The sequence below is a fragment of the Orcinus orca genome, chromosome 14, assembly GCF_937001465.1.
Source record: "Orcinus orca chromosome 14, mOrcOrc1.1, whole genome shotgun sequence".
Taxonomy (NCBI): Eukaryota; Metazoa; Chordata; class Mammalia; order Artiodactyla; family Delphinidae; genus Orcinus; species Orcinus orca.
In genome coordinates this window covers 6,496,653-6,510,757 of record NC_064572.1, presented here as the reverse complement: position 1 = coordinate 6,510,757, position 14,105 = coordinate 6,496,653, and the positions used below count along the sequence as shown (strand labels likewise).

At 43.8% G+C, this 14,105-nt stretch overlaps 1 protein-coding gene across 1 annotated transcript in view; it reads left to right on the top strand.

Annotated features, from left to right (window-relative positions):
• The first annotated feature begins 251 nt into the window (after window positions 1-251).
• FMN2 (formin 2) overlaps window positions 252-14,105 on the top strand; it is a 315,362-nt gene continuing 301,508 nt past the window's right edge. The window contains exon 1 of the mRNA XM_049696985.1: window positions 252-1,767. Within this exon, the coding sequence (XP_049552942.1) occupies window positions 432-1,767 (1,336 nt within the window). The 5' untranslated portion in view covers window positions 252-431. The remainder of the gene's footprint in view (window positions 1,768-14,105) is intronic.

Sequence of the window (14,105 nt, the reverse complement as noted above, 5' to 3'; positions counted from 1 at the left end):
TGTGGCTTTCCTTTTTCCCCTTTAAATTTTTTCTTTTTTTGTTCAGCGTGGATCTTCCAGCTGCCAAGCCCTTCAGCAGGGACCAGGCATTGGATTCCGGTGGCGGATACTGAGGTCCTCAGACCCAGAGGCGCTCCTGGCTCTTCAGCGGTGGGGGGCGGGGCCGAAGGGCCGGGGGCGGTGCTGAAAGCGAACAGGGGCGGGGCCTTGTGCGTTCCGCGCGGCCATTGGCGGCGCTGCGTGAGCGCGTTCGGCCCCGCGCGGGCGGGCGCAGCCGCGGCGCGTTCTGCGAAGCGCGGCAGGTGCGTGGCCGGCCTCCCTCTTCTCAGCAGCTCGCTCGCCGCCTGAATCCTCGGGATCCCAGCGCGGCCGGGCCGAGGAGCTGGCATGGCCTGAATGCCCGCGGCGACGGCGGCGGCGGCGGCAGCAGCATGGGGAACCAGGACGCGAAGCCGAAGAGGAGTGCGGGCGATGCCCCGCACGGAGGCGGAGGCGGCGGCGGCGGCAGCGAGGACGCCGCCGGGCTCCGCGAGGCCGAGGGCACAAAGAAGGCGGGCGGGGGCAAGAAGGCGCCGGGCCGGCACGGCAAGGGGGGCGGCGGTGGGGAGCCGGGCAGGAAGAAGAGCCGGTCGGACCCCAGGGCCTCGGTCTTTTCCAACCTGCGCATTCGGAAGACCCTGTCCAAGGGCAGAGGTGCTGGCGGCTCCCGTGAGGATGTGCTGGACTCCCAGGCCCTGCAGGCCGGCGAGCTGGACAGCGCCCACTCCCTGGTCACCAAAATCCCGGACCTCAGCCTCTCGGCCGACGAGACGGGCCTGTCCGATACGGAGTGTGCCGACCCTTCCGAGGTGACGCGGCCCCGGGGCCCTGGCTCCGCCGGGGTCGGGAGCCCGGCGGTGGCCGAGGATTCGGAGACTGCGGCGGGGGTGCAGGATGGACAAAGGACTAGCTCGGGCTCAGACACAGACCTCTACAGCTTTCACTCGGCCGCGGAGCAGGAGGACTTGCTCTCGGACATCCAGCAGGCGATCCGTCTCCAGCAGATGCAGCAGCAGCAGCAGTCCCTGAGCCCCGAGTCGCCCCCGGCGTCGCCCCCCTCCGCTGCCCCCCCGCCCGGGGCCCTGCCGGGCCTGGACCGACCCCCGCCGGGCCCAGGCGCCGAGGCGGCGCCGTCCGCACGCCCCGACCGGCCCCCGGCTGCAGAACAGCCCGCGGCCGCCGCCTTGCCGTCTCCCGGGTCGGCTCCCGGGGAGCGAGGGGCCGCGGACACGGACGAGGAAGGCGAGGAGGACGCTTTCGAGGACGCGCCTAGAGGCTCTCCGGGGGCGGAGTGGGGCCCGGCGGCGGGAGAGGCCCCGCGCAGGCCGGGGGCGACGCGCGAGGAGGGCGCGCCGAGGCCCAGCGTCTCCGCGGCCGCCTCCCCGCCCTGCAGCCCGGCGCGCAGCCCGCGCTGCTCCCGGGCCCGCCCGCTCCTGGCGCCCTGCTACGTCAGGACCACCACCCGGCAGCTCAGCTCTCCCGGGCCCTCCCCGGCCCCGTCCCCCAGCCAGAGCCCCCGGGTCCAGAGACGGCCGGAGTCCTCCCTGGACCGGGGGTCCGGAGCCGTCGCGGTCCCCGCCGCCGCTGCCGCCGCCCCGGCCAGGAAACCCCGCGCGGGCCGCAGCCGCTCGGCCGATTGGACCGCGGAGCTGGGCCGAGCGCCCGGGGCGGGGGTCTCGGCGCACCTGGCGCAGCGCGGGGCGGGCGGTCTTCAGGACGTGTTCGCAGGTGAGCGCCGGGCTCGGGGCCCAGGGCGCCTGCCCCTCGGAGACGTTTCCGTTTGTACACAGGGTCTTAAAGGGAGCAGCTTAGGCGCTTCTGTCCTAAGGCATCGGGAGCAAGGGCCGTTCTGTCCGCTTCTCCAAAATATCCCGGGTCACGCCAGGCAGATCGGCTCCTTTTTTGGCACCGTTTGCAAAGCCATCATTCTCTTTCCTTCCTCCTCCCACAGCATTAAAAATAACGGGATTGTTCACGGTCCTCTGACACATCATCTATTCTAGGACTGCTCTGAGGTACACGCCCATGTGCACGCATGTGACACGTAGTTTCTCTCTCAGCGATCGGCGTGGACGCCGTAGTGAACTTAGGTGGTCACTTCTGGTTGCTGACGCAACCAAATCTGATGCATACTTTCAGGAAATTAATGCATAGTGATCTAGAATATTAGGCATCATTTACATTTCGTTTCATGGCCCAGCCTGGAGACAGTGATGGTGAGCAGGCCAAAAGCACCCGGGACGCTACTACTGGTACCTTTCCAGCGTCCGTATGGACTTGGCAAAGCCGGCTGAACGGTCGGCTCACGGCGGAAAATGTGGAGCAGTGCGATGAGTTTATCCTTGCGTAGGTCCCACGCCTTTCCTTAAGTGCCCGCTGGTAGAGTGTCAGCTTGTTTCATGTTTACTAACTTCTCTTAATTTTTAAATGAAATAATTGAGTGTAAGAATTTAAGGAGCAGGGGAAAATGAGAATTCATGCAAGTCCCGGTAGGTAGTGATAAGTATTTGAATGATTAAAAATTTCAAATGTAATTTGAAAAGCTTAAAATCTTAGGTTCTGTGGCTTTAATAAATAGGGTATCTATGAAACAGTAGATGATGTTTCTCCAGAGCATGGATGCTTGTTAGTTAGCTAAATGCTGTTCATGTTTGGTACTTACTTGTATTGGCCACATTTTAAATTTCATCCATGGGCTATCTTTTATTTTACGTTTATAGATTCTTACACTTCAGAGTAGCCTCTTTGATTCATTTTACATGCTTGCTGTCCCTTTTACTTCTCCGTTCCCGATATCGCGTAGGTTAAGTTAAAGGAATATTTATAGTCCAATATCCGTTAGATAAATTGTAAATAAAACAAAACAAAACAAAAAAGAAACATAAAAACGTCCAAAAGACTGATTTTGAAGGAAGAGGATCGGAAAGTTCTTTAGTTAACTTTTGTGAATTTAATGTTGTTAAGAAATTAAGTATGTTCTCCTTATTTAGGTAACACTCATTTTATATATTATTTTTCTAGAAATGAAAATATCACCAAAATTAAGATGATCATTCATTACCATTAATGGTTGTTCTGCTTTAGAATTTCAAATATATTCATTTCCTTCATTTAACAAATATATATATCTATGTATACGGGGCAGCCATGTTATGCCAGGCAGTGTGTTAGATGCTAGGTGATATAAAGATCATTAAATCATGTCTCTGCCTTTCCAAGCCTCACTGACAAGTGCACATAGAGATGTAGTACTCTGGGTGCATCAAGTGTGCAGTGACTTACCTCCTGGCAAGGGATGAGGAGACAGGAATTCATAGGAGAATTGGTCAGAGTCCTGAAGATCGTAGGACCCTAAATAGGTTGAAGTTTTGTTTCCATTAAGGAAAAAAAAAAAAAGGGTATTCTTGGAGCTAGCATTTCATTTAAATTTGCTAAGTATTTCCAAACTTGAAATTGGGACTCTTACAGGTTTCCTGTTCAAGAGGTACCTGGGTTTTTTTGTTGACATCTCCAAGCAGGATTTTTTACTGTGCAGAGTTAGTTGCTTTAATATGGGCATCACCCACTTTATTTATTTATTTATTTATATATATATTTTTATTGAAGTACAGTCGATTTTCAATGTTATGTTAATTTCTGCTGTACAGCAAGGTGACTCAGTTATGTACATATATACATTCTTTACTTTTAATATTATTTTCCATTATGGTTTATTACAGGATATTGAATAGAGCTCCCTGTGCTATACAGTAGGACCTTGTTATTTATCCATTTTATTTGTGATAGCTTACATCTGCTAACCCCAACCTCCCACTCCATTCCTCCCCCAACACCCTCCCCCATGGCAACCAGAGAACCATGTTCTCTATGTCTGTGAGTCTTTCTGTTTTGTAGATAAGTTCATTTGTGTCATATTTTAGATTCCACACATAAGTGATACATATGAGGCATTCCCTACTTTATATGTGATGCTTGGCTATAGTTGGCCAGTGACCAGTGGATATTTGTGTTGCAGTTTCTATATATTTATCTCACTCACTTTCTTAAAAAAAAAAAAAAAGGTAGGTTTAACCGAATCTTGTAACTGGTGGGCAAATGGAGGTAAACAAAGAGGTGAAAGTTTTCCAAGGTCACACTGTGATTCATTCAGAGGCTGAGCCAAAAATAGGAGCTGAGTCTACTGATTTGAGTCTGACTGTTCTTGCTTATTCCTCATTTTTGGGTGTTCAACACTGTAAGACGTCATATGGAGTAAAAACGTTAAAATATATTATAGAATTTAAGGCCTTCACTTAGGAGATTTCCAAGTTTCTGTTATTAATAAGGTGAATTCCTTTCATTGTTGAACGTGTGGCCTTCTTGGGCTGGATGCAGGGTGATTGATGGTCAGAGTGAAGCAGGTTTTCTCCAGACATCTCTCATGGAAGCTTTCCTGCGGTGGTCGAGTGAATCCAGGGTGACACAGGCCTCTGTTCCTCAGCTGTTGTCTGTTTCCTTGTCATTTGGCTTTACATTTGGTTCTTTACCATCCTCTCCTATTTTATGGGTGTCTTGGAAATTACTAGAGCCCTGGGGAACCCTAGCATTGTCCTCAGGGAATTTGTTTTCTGGCCTTAATTTGCATGTCTTTGGATCAATTAATTGCCAGCTGCCTTTGAAGCAGGTGATAGTTATATCTCTAAACTTCCATGGACAGCTTTTATTTTTAAACCATAGAATGAGGGTTGTCAGCTCTGCAGGAAGGAACAGATGTTTTTTGCTTTTTACTGCCTTCCAAATGTAGGGAGAAAATTCGAGTGAAAAGAGATCTCCATGTCACATGTTTGTTTCTTTGGCAGATATAATAACATTTATTGGGAACCAAGACTTTATCTTGTTTTAGCTGTTAAGGAGCTGATGATGTTTTAGGCCACTACACTGAAATTTCGCAGTTCATTTGCTTGAAAAAACATCTTTTTCAGTGTTTAGTGCAAAAATTGCTATGAAATTTAAGAGATTTCTTTGCACATGCTTTCCTTACAGCACAAGCTTGTGAATAGAATTTGGCAGTTAATTAAAGTGTAGACATGTGAAATGTTAAATTTGTGATGCTGAATCACTTTTGATAGAAGTCTTTCCAAAGTCAATTATGTGCTTATCCTTCTTTTTCTTAAACACGTGGCCTGAATGGTTCATCTGCTTTAACTGGCTTAATGTCATCTTTAGACCCATCATGGTTGCATCCCATGAAAACACTGCTGTTGCCCTCAACTGCTGTTGAAGTGTAATAGGCTGGTGACTCCAGTTGGCTGTTGCTGAGGTTTTGTATCTGTGTGGTTTTCTTGACTTTTTCCTTCCCGTCAGCTATTGATTCTTAGAGCTGTCTTAGGTCTCTTCTCTACCCCCCCATTACTTCTAATTTGATTTTTGTGATCAATTTTTTATTGGTTTATGAATCCTGTGATTATGATGTTAGCTATATTTATTGCACTCTGCTAAATGCCAGGCTCTGTGTTGGTGCATTACATAATTATCTCAAATCCTTATGATAGTCTTGAGGTCTAGCTGTTTATCTTCGTTTTCCCAGTGAGCGAACCATGGTCAGGCAGGTAAAGTAACTTGCCTCAGGGCATTAAGTAGCCAATGGCCCATCTAGGATCTGTACTTAGAAAACCAAATCTGTTGTTAATGTGAATAAAATAAAATGAAGTGTGTCAGTGAGCTTTTGGAGCACTAGCTAGTCAATAAAGGGCGTGGGCTTTAAAATTTATATTGCATGACTCTGATTTTGGCTTTTCTAAAGGTTATCTTGATTTTTATATCAAAGTGGAAAGAAGACCCTCTCTAGGAGTGCAGACTTTCTCCCGCTGCTTGTGAAGTTATTAGATTGTGAACTTTTTAGAGCCTGGAGCAGTCTTATATCCAGCAGTAGCATCTGACAGAGTGTAGACGTCCAGTTATTGACCAATAAATGAGTGAGGGTCAGAAATCACCCCTGTTGTGTGTAATGCATCAGTGTTACTATGACAGGAAAGGGGATTACAAGAATGCCGTCTTTTCCCCTATATCTTGCGTTACTGGGCTTCATGTATTTGAATCAGATTTGGCAGCATAAGCTGGGACAGGTAGCACTGTTCTCAAATCATTTTAATTTGGTCTAAAACATCCTTTCTTGTGGTTCCTGTAAGGCTGTGGTTTGGATTGAAGTCATTTACCCCACTGGCCTGGCTTTTCATGCATTTAGGCATTTGGATACAAGCCATGTGTACATGAACTTGAGCAGGTGCATTTAGAGCAGTGTTTCCTTCTGATTCCATTAAAAAGGTGCTGAGCACACACCTTGGGTGATGCAACTGTGGTTCCTCTAACTACTGGTACTCCAGATATATCTGTATCCTAGCTGGCTGTTCAGTTAGGTGACTCTTAAGTAATTTTTTCTCATATGTATGAAGGTGGAGGAATCATTTCAAGTTAATAATATTACGATTAAATAGTGTATGTAAAGCCCCTACAACTCTGCCTGGTACATAGAAGGCACACAGTTGGTGCTATTTACTTGTCTGTCCTGGTTTATTGCCTTAATGGACTACATTGTTCAAAGTGGTCCAAACCAAATTTGTCACATCAAAACAAAACAACTCTGAAATTGTGTATAAACACTGGGAAGGATGTAATCCGATACCTGTTGAAAATTAATATTTCTAGTCAATAGGGTTTTTTTGGGCAAATTGTTTATATATCAGTTTTTTTCTTTTCTTGCATTTTCAATGATTGTAAGCCTTTTTGTCACTTTATCAGAAATTGTAGTTTGCTTGGGGGTTTGGATAAGGAAAGCATATGGTGGAGGATGACTGTGATTAGGGGGAGGTGGTGGTGTTTAAAGGGGGGTGGGGTAGAGGCTTTGCAGCTTCACCTCCCATGGTTTCCTTCAGAAACTCTCTACTTTAGTCAAGTTAATCTGCTTACTGTTCTATGAACAGTCATTTCATTCCGCTGACTTTGTGCCTTTGTCTAACAGTTTTCACTCTCCTGTAACACAATTTGTCTCTCTTGACTTAGCATCTGAAAAGGCTGATTGAATTCCCATTTCCTCTTTGGTATCTTTCCCAGCTGGGCCTGACTGGTGGTCGTCTCTGCATCTCTGTGCTTACTGTCTATATCATATCACGTATACTTCTTGGATTTGGGGATTCTTTAGGTCTTCCTTCTCACTTCCTTCTGCTTTTCCTTTCTCCTTGCCTGCTCACCTGATTCTGTCCATTCATCACCCGCTCCTGTCTATCCTCTGCGAGTACCTACTCCACGCCCGCTGTGTGCCAGTCAGTCAGGTGTACATTGAGCACACTGAGGCCTTTATGAAGCTCGTTCACCATTTTCTTCAAACAGGGGAGTTGATTATCTAAAACTAGTAGAATTTAAGTTGGAAAGTTACTAACATTTTTGGGTGGTGGAAATTAATTATTTTCATTGAGTTATGATTGACTCAGTGGTGAAGGTAGAATGATACTTTGGTAGAATTTGTGTTGAGAGAACATCTATTCTGATTTTTGTGGATTGATTTTAACATAGCAATGATAATGCAGTAACTCTAAGCTTCCAAATATAAATTTTGTTGGTAATGAAAGAAGAGGAAAATTTCATTATTCCCTTCATTCCTGCTTTTGCATTATAAGTAACAACCGGCTGTTAATGAAATTTAGAATGAAGGGACCATTAGGAAGAAACAAATATGTACTGCCTTGTGACTTGATAGTTTTGGTTGTGATTTTAGTGATTGAAAACTTTCTGAGGCTTTTTAAATATTAAATATATAAATACATGGAAAATAAAACTTCTAGTCAATTTGAAATGGTAGTTAGTAAATCGAGGTATTGTAACATCAGAATGATAAGAACAAAAGATAAGTTATTGGATGCTTAGAAGAGGATGCTGACCATGCCAGAGAAGTGTTGTCTTTTGATACCTGCTCCACTGTGGGAGAGAGAGAGGGAAACCTTTGTATCTTCGTCCCCTTCAAGGATGTACCTGGAGGTGTTCATTGGGTGGGAAAATTACTGCCATTCCTCTGTGCACCGTACCTTGGACCCACTGGAGCCTTTATTATCTGTTATGCCAGAGCTGCAACGGGCCAAAAATAGTCCTTTTTATTTTCAGGGAGAATAGAATAATTTCTTGAGAAAATTAAGCCTTTGCTGTGTTTTAAAATTATGCTTAAAAGTGCTTAAACCCTACTCCTTCTTGTTTCTTTTTATTTAAAAAGTTTTTATTAGTAGTAGTATTTTTTTTGGCCATGCTGCACAGCTTGCAGGATGTTAGTTTCCTGACCAGGGATGGAACGCGGGCCCACAGCAGTGAAAGCCCCGTGTTGTGACCATTGGACCACCAGGGAATTCCCTGGGTCTCCTTTTATACTTCAGGCAGAAGGGTCTTGGTGGTATTGGGTTGGCCGAAATGTTCATTCGGTTTTTTCCATAAGATGGCTCTGGTAGCACTTAGTTGTCTCTAACTTCATTCGAAACAATTTTGTTAGATTGTATGTGACAGCTGTCATATCAGCGTGCATTTAAAAAACGTTATCAAAATTGGTGAATTTTTGTGTAGCCATCTTAATATTGAAAATGAAAGAAAAACCAACATTTTTGGCATATTATGCTGTATTATTTCAAGAAAGGTAAAAATGCAATGGAAACACAAAAAAAAGATTTGTGCAGTGTATGGAGAAGGTGCTGTGACTGATGGAACATGTCGAAAGTGGTTTGCAAAGTTTCGTGCTGGAGATTTCTCACTGGATGATGCTCCACAGTTGGGTAGACCAGTTGAAGTTGATAGCGATCAAATCGAGACATTAATTGAGAACAGTCAACGTTATACCATGCGGGAGATAGCTGACATCCTCAAAATATCCAAATCGAGCGTTAAAAATCATTTGTACCAGCTTGGTTATGTTAATCGCTTTGATGTTTGGGTCCACAGAAGTTAAGTGGGAAAAAAATCCTTCTTGACCATATTTCCCCATGTGATTCTCTACTTAAACGTAATGAAAGCGTTCTGTTTTTAAAACAAATTGTGATGGGCAATGAAAAGTGGATGCTGTACAACAATGTGGAATGGAAGAGATCATGGGGCAAGCGAAATGGACCACTGCCACACCAGAGGCCGGTCTTCATCCAAAGAAGGTGATGTTGTGTATATGGTGGGATTGGAAGGGAGTCCTTTATTATGAGCTAATTCTCAACGCCGAACGATTAATTCCAACAAGTACTGCTCCCAATTAGACCAACTAAAAGCAGCGTTCGACGAAAAGCTTCCGGAATTTGAACAGAAAACGTGTAATCTTACATCAGCATAACGCAAGACCACATGTTTCTTTGATGACCAGGCAAAAACTGTTACAGTTTGGCTGGGAAGTTCTGATTCATCCGCTGTATTCACCAGACACTGCACCTTCAGATTTCCATTTATTTCTTTAAGAAGAATTCTTTACAAAATTCTGTTAATGGAAAAAATTTCAATTCCCTGGAAGACTGTAAAAGGCACCTGGAACGGTTCTTTGCTCAAAAACATAAAAAGTTTTGGAAAGGTGGAATTATGAAGTTGTCAGAAAAATGGCAGAAGGTAGTGGAACAAAAAGGTGACTACATTGTTCAATAAAGTTCTTGGTGAAAATGAAATATGTGTCTTTTATTTTTACTTAAACACCGAAGGCACTTTTTGGCCAACCCATGATCTAGTGCACATGTGTGGAGAAGAATTCTGTGTCATTTAAATTGTGGCTTTATACACAGAGCAGCACTGCGGCAGGAGTGCAGGCTGAGAAGTCTTTCCATCGACCTCCCTTTTTAAGTATACTACTGGTTTCCTGTAAAACGTGGCGATAATTTCTTACCTCCTCTTAGTGCCCTGGTTTCCCAGGTTGTAAAAGTGAGTGTAATCCTGGTGGGAAGCTGCTTCCTCCAAGTCTTATCCATCCCAGCAGTTCTATAGGAGTGATGGTTCCAGGAGTTATCCTTTTCTCCAGATAATGATACTTTGCGTATTTAGAACTTTACTGTTAGAGTGGAAGAAAATCCCTATGTAGGGGGATCCACTTTTTTCTCACTGTTGTGGCCTCTCCCGTTGTGGAGCACAGGCTCCGGACGCGCAGGCTCAGCAGCCATGGCCCAGCCGCTCCGCGGCATGTGGGATCTTCCCGGACCCGGACACGAACCCGCGTCCCTTGCATCGGCAGGCGGACTCTCAACCACTGCACCACCATGGAAGCCCGAGGAACCACTTTTACTGTGGAGTAAAGATGCTCTGGGCATCGGTACTAGCTGGTGGTAAGACGTTGGTGGTTTTGATCAGTTGTTAATTGATGCTAAAGGGGATTTGGGTTGGTTGGAAAGCTGTTATCTGATGTGCACTTGGGACCTTGTGTTTTTGTACACCAGGGTAGTGACTGCGGGTATGGTTGGGTGGTGGACCTGTTTTATGGAATCTACAGATGGGAAGGCTGTGTTGTTCGATGTTATGACCCAAGGATTTAGAGTGTATGGAGTCTAAATACACTCCAAATTCTAATAGATCCATTGAGGAAATCCTTAGATTCATTATCTAAGGACAATAAGAGTCTCTGATTCTTGAATGCGCTATAGGCTTTGCATTTTTCCTTTTAGTTTAAACTTCTCAGTAAAAGTAGTAGTACTAATTCTTATAAATTATTTCAGTATACTTTAATATATTGGTTTTGTCCTCAATTTTCCATACTATTTTATACACTTAAATAACTTTTATGAGTGCATGGTATTTCATTTAGAAGTTTGCGTTGACATGAAATTTTCTGAAGAGACTAGACAGATAAAACGTTTTGAGAGCTTTTAGGTATTTTACCTTTTTAAAAAGTTTTATTGGCCTTAAAGTAGTGCAGCTTGTTCAAGCTCATTAAGAAGCAAATAGGCTAGAAAGGAACTATTTCAGGATTCCAAACAAATGCATTTGAATTCTCTGTGGAAAGTTTTGGAAGCCATGAGTCTCTTCATTATTAAAATAAAAGTCTTATCTTTGAGAAGAGTCATAAAAACAATGGGGTAACAATAGAGATGGTTTTTGCAAACATATACTTGTAGATAATTTCCCCCACCCAGCACGTTTCAAAGCTATAGAGCAGCACTTGCTGCTTGGAGAGGTGAGGGATGTGGTTTCTCCTTGGGAGGTATTACATTTTGCAGCTACCCAGGATGTTCAGCACTTATTTCTCACTGTCCTTGCTGTGCTATTTTGGTTAAACGGCTTTGAGGGTGTAAAATGTTTGGATAGTATCCTGGCAGTTTACTTCAGGATATAGGGCTTGATGTGTCTTTATTTTGTTCTTGGAAAAATTAAAAATGTGTTGACTCCGTTGGATCCAATATATTATTGGTGGGCTAATAAGGCTGAATAAGAACTGCAGTGATTTAGGTGGAGAGCCATTTGTCTCTGGGCTGAAAATGTGATGTAAGTGAAGAGGTGATTCTGGAAGCCTTTTATCTCTGACTTGGATGATTTCTCTAAGGAGCCTCACTTGACTCTAAATTCGCAGATCATTTTCACTACCATCTGCTTCAGGATAATAAAAGCTGAGCATGTGGCCTCCTGGCTTCATCACCGCCTAGATCCAGTGGACGGCTGTCTGCACCTCTGGCCCCTCCTTTCTGCATCAGGCTCGTCATTGAGCTGTCACAGGTCTAGGAGTGTCACTGTGTCTAATGGGTCACTGTACCTACTCTTTTCCCTCCCTCTAAATACCTGCCTCCTGGGATTCCCAACCGAGGTTTGGCTGTCCAGCCTTGCCACACCCCTTGGTTTTCTCACCCTTCTCATACTTGAACTTGACCTCAATTAGTCCTTCCATTTTCTCTATTCTTAAATTTCTCTTTGATAAGTCTTCTAATTTCTATTCCCATTGCCTCTACATTTCCTAGAAAAGATTATCCAACATTGAGATTCTAAACGTTCTCCCTGTCCTCAGTCTGGCTCTTTTCCAGTAATTCGCTACAAGGCAAGAGAGTCCACTATTTAAAATACAGAGCTGAACTGGCCGGTCCCAGAGTAGAAACATTTCAGTGGTTCCCTCTTGCCCTGAGACTAAAGTTCATATACACTACACATATATATAAAAATACAACATATTATGTATAAATGATTACATATTATATATATATACTTAAAATTTTTTTAAAAATTTATTTAACCATTTTTTAATCGAACTATAGTTGATTTACAATGTTGTGTTAGTTTCAGGTGTACAGCAAAGTGATTCAGTCATATATATATTTTCTTTTTCAGATTATTTTCCATTATAGTTTATTACAAGATACTGAATATAGTTCCCTGTGCTATACTGTAGGTCTTTGTTTATCTGTTTTATATATCATAGTATCCATGTGTTAATCTCAAACTCCTAATTTACCCCTCCCCCTGCTATCACCTTTGGTAACCATAAGTTTGTTTTTCTATGTCTGTGAGTCTATTTCTGTTTTGGAAATAAGTTCATTTGTATCATTTTTTTTAGATTCCACATATACGTGTTATCATATGATATTTGTCTTTCTCTGTACTTTACTTAGTATAATCTCTAGATCCATTCCTGTTGCTGCAAATGGCATTATTTCATTCTTTTTAATGGTTGAGTAACATTCCATTGTGTATATATACCACATCTTCTTTATCCATTCATCTGTCAGTGGACACTTAGGTTGCTTCCATGTCTTGGCTGTTGTAAATAGTGCTGCTATGAACATTGGGGTGCATGTATCCTTTCAAACCATGGTTTTCTTGGGATGTATGCCCAGGAGTGGGATTGCTGGATCATATGGTAGTTGTATTTTTAGTTTTTTGAGGAACCTCCACAGTGGTTTTCCATAGTGGCTGCACAATTTACATTCCCACTACCAGTGGAGGAGGGTTCCCTTTCCTCCACACCCTCTTATATACACACTTTTGTATATTATTATTTACTGTGCTGCAGTTTTTCTCCCCTTGCTTAGTCTCTGTCCCTCCCCTGTCTTGAATGTTCCGAGTCCTTTTTCAGGTAGCTTGTACTCTCCCTAGTAGTTCTCGGTCTTACTGACACTCTCTCCCTGGTCTTGAGGACAGAAGTGCGCGTTTATTGGTACCCTGAGGGCATTGTTAGTCCATGCAGAACTCTTCACGTTGTCCTTGGATTTATTTTCTGTATTTTCATTTCCTATTCTGACCTCCCTCATGGATGCAGGGAACAGCATTTTTTTTTGGAACAGCTTTTATGTGTTTGATTGATATCCTTAAAATTGTATGTATTTTTGTAAAGTGTGTAGTATTTCTGTGTGTATTTAATTTTCTGTTATACAGTCGAATTGTAGACTTCATTCTTTTGCTTTTTTTTTTTTTTTTCAACTCGGGAGCCTTTGGGGAAAAAATGTACAGATTTTTCCTGGTGAATGTTTATCAGGTGGGTTGTTTCTTACTGCTTTATTCTGTTACAAAGAGTGAGAGTTCCTCTGGGTTGTCCAGCCCCAGGGACACTGTTCATATCTGTTGTATGTGAGTCTCGACCCTGGAGGTGTGTATTGTGGCCGTGGATGGTCCTTACCTTTGATTTCCGCATCCGCCGGGGTGCACGTCTAGATGCCACCACAGACAGCACTGTGATTAGTATTCCCACACGGGTCCTGTGTGAGAACTTCTCTGGAATGTATGTTCAGGAGTGAGATTGCTAGGTTAAAGAAATGAAAATTTACTTAATTTGTATGGGTACTGCCAGTTTAGTTTTTAAAATATTTCTCCCAGTTTATACTCGCTAGCACAGCAAATCAGCATTTATCTAATTTTTGAATTTTTACTAATCCAATGAGAAAGTGGTATGTCATTGTTTTACTTTTTACTTTGTATTTATCTGATGGCTAATGCCTTTGAGAAAACTTTGTGTGTTTTTAGCTGTTTGGGTTTACCCTTCTGTCAATTGCCTGTTCATATCTTGTACCTTTTCTATAAGGTTTCCTGATTTTTCTTGTTTGGTCACAGAGGTTCTCTGTGTATTCCAGATGCGGCTCTATTACCAGTGTTGAGGATGTGATGGAGCATTGCTAAAC